Source organism: Nelumbo lutea, chromosome 2, assembly GCF_056320005.1.
Source record: "Nelumbo lutea isolate HS-2025 chromosome 2, American lotus-T2T, whole genome shotgun sequence".
Taxonomy (NCBI): Eukaryota; Viridiplantae; Streptophyta; class Magnoliopsida; order Proteales; family Nelumbonaceae; genus Nelumbo; species Nelumbo lutea.
The window spans coordinates 20,051,204-20,068,698 of record NC_142685.1 but is presented as its reverse complement, the minus strand read 5'-3'; the positions used below and the strand labels follow the sequence as shown (position 1 = coordinate 20,068,698).

Genomic DNA, 17,495 nt, shown 5'->3' with positions numbered 1-17,495 from the left:
TAGTAAGGTCGCTCCGATGCTTAAGTCAGTACTCTCATAGTAGACTACGAGCTAAAAATCACAAAGTATGAGAGCTAGAATATGCTTACTTGCCCCCTGCCATTAGGATTGGTGTCTTTATATAAGCATTGTTTGGCGTGGGCTTCATGCACCGCATCCAAGATTTCCGAGAAGTCGTCTAAACGGTTTGAGATTCCCTGAGGCAACTACCATGCACGTTGACCACCCTCCGGATTGTTCCGCACGTGGGCCAACTTTCAAGGATCGTGGGAGCGTTAGGATATGCATGCCAAATTTGTCAGCAAACACGTCTCGTAGGTCGTTAGGTCGGCGCCTAGGCCAGGCCACCAGTTCGCGCCCGTGCCATGTGTTACCATGTCATTGGAGGGCCAAATCCGCCCTCATCATTTGTCAACTGAGAAAGAAGAAAGAAAGGAAAATAAAAAGAACAAAAGAAAAGAAGGAAAATGAAGGAGGAAATGGAGGAAGAGCATCCAATGGTCACCGGTGATGATGGTAGTGGCGACAATAGAAAATGCAATGGTGCTAACAACTTCGGATCTTTATGAGATCTCAGATTTGTAAAATCTCTCTCTCTCTCTCTCTCTCTCTCTAGGATCTAATCTCAGATCTAAGACTCATTTTCTCTTCATCTCTCGATGCAACCGCTGCCTAAGTCAAATGGGTCAGTAGTTCAACCGCCTAGATCAATGGTTCTCTAACCAAATCAACGTTTTCTGACCCAAGAATGGAATAAGGGTGAAATAAAACCGATTGCCTGGGCAGTTTTCGGGCCAAACAGTCCAACCATCCGAGTCAACGATCAACGATGGTTCAAAACTATTGGCTTTTGACCTTTTTATAAAACGTTACTTATAGGCTGCCAAGGTGGAACCCACCTCACAAAATAAAAAGCCACCACGGGAAAGCCCTCCTAAATGGGAACTAATCCATCTAATTGGAAAAATTCGAAGGAGAGGAAAAAACTAGTGATACCCAAATTATGGAAAGAATATTGCAAGGTCACAGTAGTAGGAAGATATTGGTATGATTAGTATAGTTTCTCTTCAGAAAACAATAAGCTCTCCTTTCACACAGACACATGCAAGAGGGTGCAACTTGAGTGGGTCCAATTCGAGTTTTTGTACGGATTGAACCTGAGTTTTGGGCTTCAGATTGGGCTGGGCCAAAAAAACTTGAGCCCCACCTAAACTTGAGTTGATGTTTTGCATAGCCCAAGCCCAGCCCAACCCAACCCAGGCTGAATTCATTCCAAGCCCATCCAATAAAATGCATGCATATGTGTGCTATATTTATATAAAAATATCTATTTTCTAAATATGTATACATGTGCATATGTATAAAATATGTATATATGCATTTGTAAATGAAATTTGCACATATTTTCAATCAATAATCTGGCTTGGCCCAACACAAATTGTGTTAGGTTAAGCTCAGCTTGGGCTTAAGTTGACCTTCAACCCGACCCAACCACACCACCCGAGTTGCACCCATGCAAGTTTCAGTTTCCCTCGGGTTAATAACACATTAACACTTTTTTTTTTCTTGAATGTCTCTACAAATATGCCGCAAATAACAAATATTTGTGCGGAATCCACCTGTAGTGACAGCTACGGGTTTTCTTAAACACAATGTTCCACATGCGTGGTGTTCAGTGCATTTGTAACACAAACAACACCACAATTTTATATGGGCATTGCCATCCTCTGCTGTGAAACCCAATTTCTTTATGCTACGGCTGTCTGTAATACTCGGATTACCAGCCTGACCTCAGAATTGTTTTTTCATTTTTACATTATTTTGATAGATACACCAACTAAAAAACTTAAGACAAAAAACAGTCGTCCAACTATGATACATCAGCAAGTCCCTGTGGAGGAACAGAAAACCAGACCATAGAACCCCTAACAGATTCCCATTTTCCTAAAAAAATTAAACCTAACTTCATATAAACCATAAACAAAACGAAAAATTTCGTTCGCTAGGTGCCAACAGTTCCAATTAATAGAACCCCAATCCCCATTGAGAGCTTTTGTAGCAAGAGAACAATCAGATCCAATCACCACTCTGACAATTCTGATGAACCACAAACTGAACAGCCATCAAAGTTGTTCTCAACTCGACTTCCACCAGAGCATGCTTGCTTGCGAAAACACCACCTGCAACCTCAAGAAAAACATGCAAGTGGTTTCTGACTACCAAACCAAAAGATCAACATGAACTAGACTTTCAAGAGCAGCAGAATTGGCAAATTTTAAGGGAAATTATTAAAACTTGAAGGGCTCAAGATGTTTAGTTCTTAAAGCTTACACCCATAAAGAACGGTCATTATGCAAGAACCTCAAGAAAGCTTTGATTAAAAAGCAGTGTGCACATGAACAGCCTTCCTCCCCTCATACCACCAGAATCCCGTTTATCAATTTCCTTTGAAATCAATTTAAGAAACTGAAAAATCAGAGTTATAAGTATTGGTACTCTTTATACACAAACTTTGAATATAGAGAGTTTATTTTGATCGAGACTCTTTTTTCACTTGTTTGGTTTGGTAATTTGACAGGGGACATAAAACTTGACCAAAACAAAAACCAAGGAACTCATATTTTTCTTCCAAACAAGAGGAACCTCAAGATAATTCAAGGAACATTATCATTTGTTTCCTCGATAAGTTAAAATATTTTTTTGATTGTTAAAATTTAACACATTTATGAGGGACAGTCTTGCTACACAAGAAACCAGACTTTGTTAAAATCAATAGCTTGATCAGACAAATTCTTAAAAGAATTAAATAATGCCCAACAACTCAGCAGCTTCATTCCTAGAAGTCCTACCAAACAAGATGATATCATCAACAAAAAATAGATGTGTAATACACAGGGAGTCCCTAGAAAATTTAAAACCATTAATTTTACTTCTCTTTCAGCTATTGGAAAAGGCCTTCCATATACAAAATAAACATAAACAAACAAGGGGAAATTGGATCCCATTGTCTCAATCCTCTAAAGGGTTGGAAAAAATAAAAAATAAATAAATAAATAAAAACTTTAGACGCCATATTGACAATAATGGAGAAACTAACAGAGGAGATTCACTCATGTATCATCGATATCACTCCCTACAAAAGCCCAAAGCTATCATAACAGCCACCAAATAACTCCACTCTAGCCTATCATATGCTTTAGAAAGATCAAACTTAAAAACCTTCACCTACTACCTCTCCTTTTCTTTCTCACATTAGGCAGTACTTCTTTTAGAATGACAACATAATCCAAAGGTTTTATTTACAATTGGAACAACTTTTGCTAACGAAGGTGTGGCAATTTTTGTTTTTTTTTTTATCAATAACGGCAGTGTGGTAAAAATTATTTAACAACAATCAAGTGTTCCAAAACATGAACAGCAGTCTTCAACAAAATTACTAAACCCCTTCAGCCACCAATTCCTGAGAAAATTAATTACAGATTCTGGATTACAGTTGCTCACACCAAACATTTTCACCCAAGCCCATAGCACCTCTGGAGTCTTATAAATGAACAAAAAAATGATTAGTTGTCTCTTGGGCACTATCACACATAATGCAAGCTTCATCTGTCAGCTGCACTCCCCTTCTAAACTATTATAGGCAACAATCTTTATGGATTGTTATAGAATTAACAACAATTAGAATAACTATTCTCAAATGTTGACAAAAGAACAATTCATTGTGTTTAGCAACAACTACAGACTGTTGTAAATAATCATTTCACTATTGATACTAATATACTAAATTGCTGCAAATAATATATTACTTGTTAAAAGACCATTAGACAAGAGCTAAAGTAAATTTAAGTGTTGCTTAATCATAGGTAATTGTCAGCCAATTTTTGCTAAAACCTTGGTTATTGTTACTAATAGCTTGTTGACTTTTGCTAATTATAGATTCAATTTTTTTTATCAATAACACTTTCATTAACTCATCAATAGAATATTTACAATAGGAAGACAAACACGCTTATCTTCCAAGAGCAACAAAGAACCTCAAGAAAAGGAAAAAAAAGAAAGAAAGAAAACACACTATAGTTACAGCTTAGCCCAAAACAGTGAGTCCCTTTCTGCCCCTTGTTTAGCTAAACCATCAACTAGGGAGTTAGCCGATCTTTTAACCCAACGTACCTTAAGTTCCATCTCCCGCACCAGCCACTTGAATTTCCTCCTCTCATTATTGTACTTCCATAAGCCATTGTGATCTTTAATCAGCCACCCTATCACCACCTCTGAATCCCCTTCAATTAAGAGTTTCCTGATGTTCAACTCCTTAGCTTTCTGGACTCCTTCTATAACTGCAAAGATCTCAGCTCTAAGGGAGTCACCCACTCCACATGGCCTTGAGAACATAGAAAATTATCCCATTTTCATCCCTAAAAACACCCCCAATCCCCGATTGTCCCGGATTTCCCCTGCTACACCCATCAAAGTTTAGTTTCACGAATCCACCAAGTGGAGGGGTCCAAGCCACACTCATAACTGACTTGGTTTGTGTGCAACTTGCAATTTCACCCCATTTTCTCAACATGTCATCCACAGTGTAATCTGTGAAAAGCTCCAAAGATTTCAGCCACCGTACCGCTCTCAAATCTGCTGCTCCTCTCTGAGCTTCTGAGAATATCATGGAGTTTCTTTCTTCCCAAAGTGTCCAACATACTGCAGCCCTTTGTCCTCTCCACATTGCCCTTCCCTTTTTATCTGCCACCTGAAAAAAGAAGGGGAAAAAAGGCCCTGCAAGTTTGATGGGGGATTCCAGCTACATCCAAATAGGGACAAAGCCCATTCCCAAAGTGACCTCGCAAAATGGCAAGATACCAGTAGGTGAAAACCAGTCTCCCCATCCACTTTACAAAGAACACACCATTGAAGTGACAAACAAGTATTGAGTCTCTTTTTTTGGAGTAGATCACCAGTGTTGATTCTTTCCAGATAGGCTTCCCAACAAAAACTACCAACCCTAGGAGGTATTGCTCTGCACCAAACCTCATCAATAGGAAAAGGGGGGAAGGTAGGACTGGTAGAAGCACAAGAAAAGATGCCATTGGGGGTAGGTGTCCAAATTCTAGAATCCACGCCCTAGTGGGGTATAAGACAACGTTATCAAGAAGTGCTAAAAGGCTCAAAATATTGTCGAAGTCTGAGTCCCTCAAATCCCTTCTTAGACCCAAGTTCCACCCAATCCCATAAGTGGAAGAGGACGGGGTGGTGAAAGATGAGATTGGCTCATTTTTCAAATCAGAAAGAGCATACAAAGAAGGAAAATGATCCTTTAGAGGGGCACTCCCCACCTAGGTTTGTTCCAAAAAATTTATGGAGTTACCGGAATTCAAATCATACCTGATATTAGGGGAGAAAACTGGTAGCAGGTCATGAATGGCTTTCCAAGGAGAATTGCTTGTGGTCCACGTCCCATCCATTATGCTCCAACCCATGTATACTTGCCACTATTCTAGCCCATAGCTTCTCCTTCTCCAAAGAGAATCTCCACAACCACTTTCCCAACAGAGTCATATTCCTTTTAATATTCCCAAGCCCCAAACCACCACAAGTCTTACTCCTACAAACTATCTCCCAGCTAACTCTATGATCCCTCTTTTCCTCTCCCGGTTCCCACAGGAAATCTCTCATTATCTTCTCCAATCTATTAGCAACCTTCACTGGGATTTTAAACACCGAAAGGAAAAAGATAGGTAAATTAGCAAGCGTGGCCTTAATAAGTGTAATTCTCCCACCAAGAGAGATGTAGTTCGTTTTCCATGAAACCAGTCTTTTTTCAAACCTTTTCACCACCGAGTTCCAAAAGCTCTCTCATGGGATTATCACCTAAAGGCAACCCTAAGTAGTTCAAAGGCCACCCCGAGACTTCACACCCCAGAACTTCAGCACTCTCCCTGATCTCTCCCTCCAAATTTACCCCCACAACATAGCTTTTCCCAAGGTTAACCTTCAAGTTGGACATTTACTCAAACAGTTGTATCACCGACTTCAAATTCCTTATAAAACTCACATTACCGCCTTCACAAAACAGAATTGTGTCGTCAGCAAACTGCAAGTGAGTAAGGGGGTTTCCACCATCCAACTCTCTAGCCTCGAATGAGCCCCCTAGAATCTGCTCTGTGAATCAGTTTCCCCAAAACCTTCGCAATTAGAATGAACAAGAAAGGAGAAAGGGGGTCTCCTTGTCTCATACCCCTACTGGTTGGAAAGAAATGTACCATTGTCCCATTTACTAGCACTGAGTAATGACAATTCTGGACACAACCCATGATCCACTTACACCATCTAGCCCCAAACCCAAATTTAGTCAAAACTTTCCTCAAGAAGTCCCAGTCCACCAAGTCATAAGCCTTTTCCAACTCCAACTTACATACCACTCCCTTCTTCTTATCCCTCTTAAAGTTCTCCACACTCTCATTAGCAATTAAAATTTGATCAGTAATTTGTCTTCCATTCACAAAAGCTCCTTGATAGTGTGCAATGATATCTGGCAAAACCTTCTTCAGCCTCAAAGACAACACTTTTGCAATGATCTTATAAGCTATTAACCAAGCTAACTGGCCTAAAATCCTTCGGGTGTGAAGCATCTTTCTTTTGTGGAATTAAGGCTATAAATGTAGAATTCACACCCGGATTGACAATTTCTCTCTTGAAAAACTCCTCAAACACCCTCAAAAGATCATCTTTCAAAATATCCCAACAGTCCTGATAAAAAGCCATTGTGAACCCATCCAGCCCTGGTGCTTTTGTTCTATCCATAGAAAATATAGCCTCCTTGATCTCTTCTAAACAAAAGCTTCTTTCCAACCTTCTCTTGTTCTCCACCCCTACATCTGGCCAATCCAATCCTTCTACCCACACCCTTCTATACATAGGCCTTCTTAGAATAGATTTGAAGTGCTCCACACAAGCCCCAAAAATCTCCTCTTGATGTACTAACTCAACTCCATCTACTACCAACTTGGAGATTAGGTTCTTCCTTCTCCTGCCATCTGCTAGAGAGTGGAAAACCTAGTGTTTCTGTCCCCCTCTTGCACCCATTTACACTGAGATTTTTGCCTCCAGCTAATTTCCTCCTTGTGTAGGCAGTCCTCTAACTGTCTTCTCAAATCTCTCCTGAGCTCCTTGTCTTCCTCTCCAAATTCTCCTCTTTCTTCTTTAGAGTCAAGGCTTTCAATCTTATCCAACAAATCTCCTTTTCTTTCTTCTATCCTCCCAAACTCCACCAAATTCCACTTCTTGATTTTTGCTTTCAAAAATTGAAGTTTCTTATGGAATTTCATCCCCTCCCATTCCACCAATGGGTTACACTCATACCACCACTCCCTCACTTTGTTAGTAAACCCCGGATGGAGTAACCACATATTTTCAAATCTAAAGGGGGTAGGACCTCCACGCCTTCTTTCCTCCTTAAATAACACTATGGGCCAATGATCAGAGGTCACCCTTGGAAGAGCTCTAGAAGCCAAGGTTCCCCACTAATCTTCCCAATCCAAAGAGAACAGGAATCTATCCAATTTAGAGCAAATGGGTCTAGATTGGAGATTTGACCAAGTAAATGTCATATGGACCAGGGGGATCCCTTTAAGCTCAAAGTCATCCACAAAGCTGTTAAACTTCCTCATGCTTTTTGTCACCCTCTGGTTAGCCTTATTGGATTCCTCCGAGAATCTAATCACATTGATATCCCCACCCAAGCACCAGGGCCCATCCCACAACCCTCTAACATCAGCCAATTCCTCCCATAACTCCTTTCTCTTTCTGTAGTCAATCGGTATGTAAACATTTGTGAGCACCCACGTAAAATCACCCTCATGCTGCTTAAACTTCACGGAAACCGAGTACTTTCCAATCAACTCCTCCAGGCCTTCAACCACATCCCTCTTCCGCATTGTTACAATCCCCCCAGACGCACCCCAAGAGGGAGTAGCCACCTAGCTAATCCCCCTGACTTTCCAAACACTCCGTGCCCAATTGTTATTAAACTCCATTCTCTTAGACTCTTGCAACAACACAATGTCTGGGTCAAACCGTTTTATTACCTCTTTTATCGTCGCTCTCTTCCTTGCGCTCCCAATTCCCCTCACATTCCATCTAAGAATCTTCATTCCACTTCTTTTTAAACCCCTTGCCACCTTCCACTACTTTCCCCCTTTCCTTCTATCTCCTTTTACCCCAAGCTTCTTGTCTCCTTCTACATCTCTCTTCAATCTCTCTACTTCACTCAATCTCCTCTTCTTGTTATGATCTCCTTCATTCCACTTCTGTCTTTCAACACATTCAAATCTTCCAACCTACAGCCCAACTTCTCTACAAATTCTGCTATCATGTCTTCTCTCACCGAGTCCTCCACCCCTACCCTTCCTACAGAATTCCCTCCAACTCTGCCCATCTGCCCATTCTTCCTCTCCCCTGGTCCCACCTCTGATCTTTCCTCTCCATCCATCCTCCCTCTCCTGATATCTCCCTCCTTCCCTGTTCCTTTCCCTCCATCTCTACTCTCAATCACTTCCCTCCTCTCCACTAACCCCTCCCCTCTTCCTTCCTCCCCTTCCCTCCTCCAAATCAACTTTCCTTCCACTTCCTTAAACACTCTTTCAATGATTTCCCACACTTTTTCACTCCTAAACCTTCCTTCCCGCACCTTCCCACTTTCCTTCCTTCCCCTCTCCCCCTACTCGGAGAGACCACCTTCTAGCACGGATGCATATTCATGGGCTACAGGACATGGAACAGGAACGAAATCTGGAACCAAAGACACAGGAGACACATTAGTAGCAGAAACCGAATTCACTTGGTTACCTGGAATTGATGGACAAGCTAGAAAAAGACTGCTCTCGACCTCCCTCTCTTGTTCCAGAGGTTGGTAAACATCTGTCTCCCTTAGTTGGTTGGGAAGTACTTCTATCCTTTGGTCAACCTGGTGATCTTTCCACTCTACCCCTGGTTCACCCCTAGATGGTGTGTTCCTACTCTACTTCCTATTCTCCCGATTTACCCCTTCTGATAATCCTTGCACACTTTGTAACCTTGGGAATGAGTTGACTCGATTGCAATCTACACCCTGAAATAAGCTTGCAATATTCCAGCCATCCAAGTCACCTCCGTCACAACTACCTTCGTCGTTTACACTACCCATGCTAGTACCATCAGTAGAAGGGTCCTTCGCTTCTTCATCTCCTTCACTACACCGAGCCCAGCCTTCATCCTTATCTTCCCTCTAATCAGTTCTTTCCCTAGCGAATCTTGGATTCAGCCTTTTTGAGGAGCGTCGTAGTGGGCTATGCTCCTCCAAACTTCACCGGGAAACCCACTGCAACTTTGGTTTTTTCTCCAACTTCCGCCGCTGTGCACAAGCCCCCCCTTTCTTGCGACTTGGGACGATGATAGACCATTAACATTGTCTATCAACGCCCCAAGAGAAACCCCTTTGCCCCGACCCACGTGATATTTTAAGTTATCACGTGAGTCCTTCAAATGGATCCCCCTTTCGGTGTTATAGCCACCCGACCTGCCTGCGTGGCCTTTTAAGTTGTCACGTGGGCCCTTCCAATATTGTCCCGGCTAAACCTTCACCCCGCCCGACCCACCCGCCACCTTCAACGGCTCGAACCAAACCTTTCGGCTCCCCAACCCATCCTGCCTTTTCGCCACGTCAGCAAAGGAAGAGTAGCTTGCCATTAAGTTGTTTAATTCAAACCTATTTGAAATATTTTCCTTAAAAAGGCTTCTTGTCGTTTGGTTTTCCCCAACTGGCTCAGTAACCCCAAAAAAACCTTTCATCTGTTCCACCTTTTCAACTCCCAACCTATGCCCTCCACATGTCCACCACCCAGCCATCACTACCGTTCAACCTCAGAGGCCACCGACACCTTGTACCATGCTTCATCCGAGCAGATTTCAATGACCCTCGGCAGGTTCTCGTGCCTTACACCAGCAACCTGTAACTCCACGACACCCAGATTTCATTTATCAGATTTCACCAAGATGCCTCCCAGACATTGCACGATGTGCTCAAGAACAGAGTTCCGCCAAAGGAAACAACATAGCTTCACTCCCAAATCCTAACACCCCTGCCACTGTACACAGAACCCTTCTCCAATCTATCACTCCTCTATCAGCCACTAGCACCCTTCTTTTCTTCCACTCATCCTTTCCTGCTCCTATCGATAACCTTTGAAGACTAAAAGCGCAAGCAACCACCACTTCAATCGGAATGCCTTGCACTTTTACACTCCCAGAGGAACAAATCGAAATTGCCCCCTTCTGAGCTTTTTTACCCTGGCCTTTGGATTTTTTACCAGTTCTCTTCACCTCCTCTGCTCTCTTCACTTCCAAGGCTACAAGAAAAGATTGTAGCACCTTCACAAAATCCATCCACCCTTTCCGAAGCCTCCCTTCCGGCACACAAAGCAATTGCTTTCCATTTGTTCCAAAAAAACTCCACCACTGAAACAAACCATTCATTTCTGTTTCTTTTCAATTCGGTTACATAATTCTTACCTGGAACTGCCATTGAGTTTGTCCAACCAATCACCTTACCGGAGTTGATAGCCCCATCTATGAAACCTTTCATCCAGACGATGACCTCCTTGGACACCAACATAGTCACCCTGTTATTCTCTCTGATTTTCATTACGTCCTAACCTTTGATCCTTTCCTCTTCGAACTTGAAAGTCTTGGCTTCGATCGACACCTCAGACCTCCACCTTCCTACTACTCTGAACCTTCCCTCATCCTCCATAGCTTCGATAGCTTTGCAACCTCAGGGCTCTACCATCAAATTCATTTAGCATCCACTCCCCAATCCCAAATCAGTAGTAACAATCCCACGTCCTAATTATAGATTCAATTATAAATACAAGTTGAATATTTATTGTGATTATTTACTGAATTGTAGCCAATTCGTACCAAATTGTTGCCAATGATCTAACTTACTATTGGGGTTATTACCAATAGCTAATTAATTAGCATAATGCAACCATTCATTCATTCATTCCTTCAAACAATACACAACTTAGAGTCATCCATCACATTAATATGTAATCATTAGTTTTTTTTTATCAATATATGTAATCATTAGTTTTGAAACACTATATGCTCATATCATTTTTTTGATAAATACTATATGCTCATATCATTAAATCTAAGAAACAAGAAGTTCAAGTGAAAAAAAGGGGGAAAACCTCACTGAAACCCATCTCAGAAATTTTAACTCCCCCATACACCCACAACTAAAAACTTCCAACACACCCACATAAACACCAATACCCCCCCCCCCAATAGTGAGGATAAGTGAAGCTCCACCAAAAAGATAACATTAGTTAAATAAAGGAAGGTTGAAATCTTAAAGGAAAGTTATTGTTTTACCAATCATGTCTATTGTTGAGATGCTTGCTTATGAGAAGCACCAGCACCCTCATTATTATTACCCTGCAAGAAATAATGTATGTACCATTTTATCAAATATGGTCTTAAGAAAAGCTACTTAATTCAAATATTAAATAAATTTATGCATGAAAAAATTACCTGTGATGTAATTGGAGCTGATCCATGTAAAATAGATGACAAGTTGATGAAGCCATTTTGAGACAGTGTAACCATCATTGAAGTCATGAGCGACTCCATTTGATCCTGATGTGCCTTCATTTGCTCCTGTTGTGCCTTAAGCTGCTCTTGTTGTGATTTAAGTTGCTCCTTTTCTGCTCTTTCCTCCTCCAATTGTCTCAGTAACTTGTCATTCTCCATTTTCAATCTGTCAACTTTTTTACCCCAAATTTTTGATGGAGTGGGTCCAAATCCAAACATCCGTGCATATCCACTATGCTCTGCACCAAGTACTTGGGAGAGAGCATCTTGATGCCCATTACTACTTTGCGAGTTATCTGCATCTATCATCTCTATTTCATCTAAACTTCTCTGCAATTTATATTAAAATGTATGGGATGTCTATAACTTTTCATACATCAAACTATCAGTAAATGATGGTGATAACAAGACTTACAATAGCACGGCCAACATCTTCATTCGGAATATCCCCATTCTTCTTCTGACGAGTGGCTCTGAAAACCTCTATTCGAGTAGGTTCTCTTTTATCAGGATGTGAATGTTTCTTAATTTTGTAACATACAAATAAAAATAACTTAGTTTACAATCCATAGAAATAGCTTTAATATATTATTCAAATTAATTATAAAGAGAAAATTACTAGTTCTTCTCGAATTTGTGCAAATGACTTTGAACCACAAACATGAACCATTGTATGCTTTGCCCGGTTGGATTTGCCTCTTCCACTTCGAGCCTACATCATTGATATAAATAAGTTATTGAAGACAAAAATTAGCATTAGAGAGTAGATATTTAAAGTATATTTGAGATTATAAGATAAATACCTGAAATAAATCACTTGAAAAATACTTAACTAGCTGCTTCCATTGATCCAAATGAACATCAGGAGGACAATTTCTAATTCGCTCCTTATTAGTGTCAAATTGATCATAGTAATCAACCTTTAACTTATTCCTATATGCTCTCCACCTATCCCCAAGCTTTCGCATAACCCAATTCTTATGTTGTTCTGTAACTACAAATTTTTTCTGCAATAATTTAATGAACTGTAAAATTAATATAAATTAACTATAGATTGATGAGACAAATAGTGCATAAACAATTATCTTATATGCTAATGTTATTACCTTCACTAAATTCCATGCTTCATCCTTATGTCTCTGAGGAACTTCATGCCAATCCATATAATGAATAGGCACAAGTGCCCCATTCCTTGCTTGTATTCCTATATAGTTTACAAAATTTTCTCTGTTCTCTCCAATAGGTTGTAATCTATCATTCCACTCTAAGGCTATTCTTTGATCATCAGGTAGTGTGGTTATGTTGCGAAGGATTGTACGACCTCGTCTTCGTTTTTTGGTATTACTAGAAGCTGCATCCACATAAATAATACATGTTCTTATATCATACATGGAAAAAAATCTAACAAAATTGTGAAACGTTATTCATGCATAAAATTTATTTACCTAATCTAGGCATTGGACCAGTAGAACTATGCGAGCTTGAAGAGATATGACCTTGAGAGTTGGAAGCTTCATTTCCAGAGGTGCCAGGTACATCAACTCTCAAATCTACTTGAGAGGACTGTACATGCTCCCTTTGTACTGATGTAGGAGGTGGCATCTCACAATTTGGTGTCCCACTCACAACTCTATCTAGGGATCTAGAGGTCGGCATTTTACTCTCTCTTGATGCATTATCTTGAGATCCTTGTAAAAATAACTTGCGTCTTGATAGTCTCCTCATTTTCAGTGCAATTCAACAAAATAATAGTAACCTATAAGCAATCATACACTATTAAAAGAAGAATAAGAAGCATGAGTGCCACCACATATCAAGAAGAAGCACGAATAATATATGTAAGTTATCTTTTTTTTTCATTCAAACTCCTCATTGTAACAATTTCATGCTACCAACAAAACATAAGGAAGAAATATGTATTCTCTATATGTAATCTAGGGAACAAGTTATGGGAAAGTTTTCTTTTTCCTAAGCTTCTTCATTTTGGAAACCCTACTGAAAGGAATAAGAAATTCCTCAACAGACAATTTATAAGATATGGACTTGTTATATGGGCATGTTTCTATGGAATACATGTCAATGATCACAAACGAAGCATTTGGACAAACCCAACAACTTAAGAAAAGGGAAACAAAGGTATTTATGCAACCAGTTGCCCCACTATCACTTAGAATGACCTATACCACTTTACAATTCTGTATTAAATTCATATACAAGCAAATAAAGTAAGAGACTTACGAAAAATAAAAGAAAAAAGAACCAACAATGTAGTCACCAACAAATAGAAATGTTAAGGAAAACAGTAATATATTACTATAATATGATAATTTCAATGCCTTGTAACTATTTGATATTTGATTTATCTTATAATAGATCTATGTGGGCTTATCTGTGTAATAGTATTTGACAGATTCATTGCATTTAATGCAGTAACTGAACAGAGTGGAATGGCAGAACAGGGTTCATGTGGTCAACCCCATATAGTCCTCCAAGGTGATATTGGTTTTAAATTCAGGAGAGTTTTACATAAGCTATATAAGCTCAGGAATCACTTTCCTCCATAGCCTGAAAGCTAATGGTGTTTAGATCTGAAGTTGCAAAATTCAACAAGATTATTACTAGGTTTGGACAATAATCATAAAACAATGTATCAGCGTGGAAACTAGTAGGCCAAGGTGATACTACTTCCAAATTCAAGTTTATATAATTATATAAACTAGGGGCTATTACTTGGTGTAATGGTAAAATATAGGGATATCAAGCGTGAGAACATGGGCTTGAGTCTCAGAGTGGCCACTTTGTACAAAAAAGCCAAGACCACCTTCATAGCCTAAAGGCTGATGGTGTTCAAATATTAAGTACCAAAATTCACCATGAGATCACTATGTCTGGACAAAAATCAGCACAAAAGGTTCAAGCATTTAAAAACCGTTTTCATCATTCCAATATGACAACTATATGTTTCTGCTCAAAAGAAAATAAAAGAAATATAAGATTGCCCTTTATGCTATGGATGTAAATGCATCATACACCACACATTTGGAACATTGTAATATCCCAAGTCCCCCATAACACATTCCAGATGTTGATTTATCTCATGCACTTGTTCACACAAAAAACGGCTTGTATCATTTAATTCCTCGAGAAATTAATAACTTAGCCTGTAGGAGCAACACCAAAAGACAACAACAATGATGTAAAAAACTGAGGTAACACAGAGGCCCCCTTCCAGGAGTTGGTCACAGCATCATTAAGGACATTATGGGAGTTAAATGAAATATACACTTTGCTGATAATAAGATGAAAGACATAGCTTTACTTCAGTAGAGTAGGGGAAATATGAAACCTCAAAAGGAATGAAGAGAAAACTAAAGCCTTTGGTTCGGTATCCAGTTCCAAAATAAACAAATTGCAACAAGGATCAATCATCATGATATCATATAGGACACAGCCGCCTTATACAAGCAAAAAAGGAATCAAGAAAACTTTACATTTTTCACTTGATTTGAAGACAAACCGAGTGAAAAAGGAAAGTTAGAACCTGCAAACTTTAAGTATGTGTGCTGATTTTTTTTTAAATTCTCGGATATTAAACAAACTGTTCTATGGCTTCGAAATTTGGATAATTTGTTAGTTCATTAATTACGCGACGGTACCTAACAGTAGACTAAAAGAAGGGAAACTTGGCAATGCCATATAAGCCAAGAGGGGAGGTTTCAGTAAATATACTGTAGGGCTTATTTTTTTTAATTCTCGGATAGCTCAGCGATAAGTTATTCCAAATAACCCCTGCCTTTTTTTGACAATCCCTGTTCCTTTTAGGGTTTAGCGATAATTTATCTCTCATTCTGATTTTATACAACTTCAATTTTATACATGTGTTCTGTCACGTTTTTTTGTCTATCTCACAGGGCTTGCTCAGTGAATGCCAATATCTGCTGCAGTGAGCAAGAGTGAGATGAAAGTCTCAAAGAACCGAATATTGAAGTTTATCAAAAAAAAAAAGATTGATTCTATGCATTGGTGTTAAATCGACATGCAGAGAGAGACTCACTGGAGATCGAACCCCTCTTTGGCAATGCTATATATGCACTGCTGCCCTCCGAAGCTTAGAAGCAGAAGAAAAGCCAAACTCGATCCTTCACCCTGTCTTCCTGAAACAAACACAAACGATGAGAGATGGAGCGAGAGAGAGAGAGAGAGAGAGAGAGAGAGGGAGGGAGAGGGGGACGCATAAGGACATGCGTTTACCTTCCGCTCTGTCTTGCTCGACCACTAAGAACCTGTGAATCTAACATTCCGAGAATGATACAGAGAGAGAATATGAGAGCAATATTAGCAAGCGATAGAGAGAGACGCGTACCCTCTACGAATCTTCGAAACACCTTTCTATGAGAGCTGCTTCCGGTTGTTGTCGAAGACGAAGAAGTCGGAAAGGGAAAAAAATAGAGAGAATACGAGGGCAATTAATCACCGTTTTCTGAGGTCGAAAGTCGAAGAAGTGGAGGCAAAATTGGGAGAGGCGCGCGATTCCCAGTGGAGCAGCGGAGGGAGTAGAATATGACGAGGCGAGGGGCGATTTCTAATTTGTGTAATTATTAATTAATTACTAATTCTATTAATTTGACTAAATTTGTGTAATTAGCAACAATTATTTTAAGTTTTTCATCTAAAATAATTAATGGCTACGCTTGCAGAACATTTGTTGCCCATTCATCGTCCCATTGAGCCCAACAACCGTTGTCGAAAGTCTTGAGAAATTAGACCTTTGAATCCTCTCTATAAAATAAAGCCATCGGAACACCAAGTCCTATTCTCAGAAAGCTGCTCGCACTTTCTACTAATGTATTATATTTCCATGCATTTATATGAGATACTTTCTGCTTTATAGGCTGAGTAAGCCAATCATGTTCAACATCCATATAAATGTTGTTAATTAAGCTTTCTAGTCAGAAAAGATGGCTAGAAATTTTAACTTCAGCCTGTGAGTATATTGTAAGCCATGTAGGAGGGCCCACCATTCATCTTGGAGTGGGTTTGATGCAGCAACTCTTTTGCTTCCTCAGAAAATTGCAATATCATCTGCCGAGAGTATTTGAGCTCTTGTCCGTGTCATACAAGATGATGAAATGAAAAAGCCATCAACAAACATTCTATATTTTGTAGATAATATTATGTGTGAATGCACAAATGATGGATGAGAACTCTGTATGTATGGGCTTGGTTGTAGGAACCAATGCATGTGATGTAGCAGTTTTGCTGGACTCATAACATGATTTTTATGTAAAGCTGCATTCCTCATGTCCCATACCGTCCTAGCATAGGAACAATCAAAAAAGAGATGCTGCCAAGTCTCTGTGGTTGTTTGGCACAAAGGACATTCTTCTCCTCTTCATTTAAAAAGTGCCATTTATCATTTGTTTTCATTCCATTCAACCATGCCTTCCACATAAAGATTTGGAATCACATAGGAATTTTCCATTTCCATATGAGGTCCCAATTCCAATGCTGTCCAGAAGAGGATGCTTGAGTTGACATGAGAAATCCGTAGCCAGCTTTTTACATCATACTCTCCAGATTTGGATTTTTTTCAGATGAGCCTATCTGTTGAGAGATGATGCGAGATCACAGTTTGTATGATAGGCCAGCAATTCTCTTGCTTGAACAAGAGTTCACTTTTTTGTTGATCCCATGCACCGGAGGTGTATGTGTTTGAGCTTCAGATTTAATTCCTGGAACTCCATTTGGTAATACTGGCACCCATGGGTCAAAAATATGAACCGAAGTACCATCCTTAATTTGCCAAATGGAATTCGGTTTTAATTTATCCCATATCCCATAGGGTAATAACTTGTTTCCACCACCCA

General features: G+C 39.7%; 1 protein-coding gene across 7 annotated transcripts; it reads right to left on the bottom strand.

The window, feature by feature from the left end:
• Positions 1-1,728: 1,728 nt before the first annotated feature.
• Positions 1,729-16,467, bottom strand: LOC148869019 (uncharacterized). 7 transcript variants are annotated; one of them, XR_016107955.1, is made up of 11 exons: positions 15,992-16,467; positions 15,683-15,782; positions 13,074-13,384; positions 12,735-12,979; positions 12,432-12,635; positions 12,248-12,340; positions 12,044-12,151; positions 11,569-11,958; positions 11,410-11,472; positions 2,332-2,466; positions 1,729-2,180 (listed from the first exon to the last, which is right to left on the bottom strand). XR_016107955.1 is itself a non-coding variant. In XM_088972960.1 (11 exons), exons 4-10 carry the CDS (start codon positions 13,351-13,353, stop codon positions 11,419-11,421), a joined length of 1,374 nt encoding a protein of 457 aa, XP_088829086.1. In that variant the 5' UTR covers positions 13,354-13,384; positions 15,683-15,782; positions 15,880-15,911; positions 15,992-16,390; the 3' UTR covers positions 1,729-2,180; positions 11,410-11,418. The 7 variants fall into 7 exon arrangements, 5 of the variants coding, with proteins under 5 accessions (XP_088829086.1, XP_088829083.1, XP_088829082.1 ...); XR_016107956.1 differs by having other exon boundaries at positions 15,880-16,163; XM_088972960.1 differs by lacking the exon at positions 2,332-2,466 and adding an exon at positions 15,880-15,911 and having other exon boundaries at positions 15,992-16,390.
• Between the last annotated feature and the right edge of the window lie 1,028 nt (positions 16,468-17,495).

Coding starts and splice junctions, on each gene's coding strand:
- LOC148869019 (XM_088972957.1), bottom strand. CDS start 13,353: ATGAGGAGACTATCAAGACGCAAGTTATTTTTACAAGGATCTCAAGAT. Junction 12,636..12,734: donor AAGCATGGAATTTAGTGAAG/GTAATAACATTA, acceptor AAATTATTGCAG/AAAAAATTTGTAGTTACAGA. Junction 11,473..11,568: donor CAGCTCCAATTACATCACAG/GTAATTTTTTCA, acceptor TATTTCTTGCAG/GGTAATAATAATGAGGGTGC.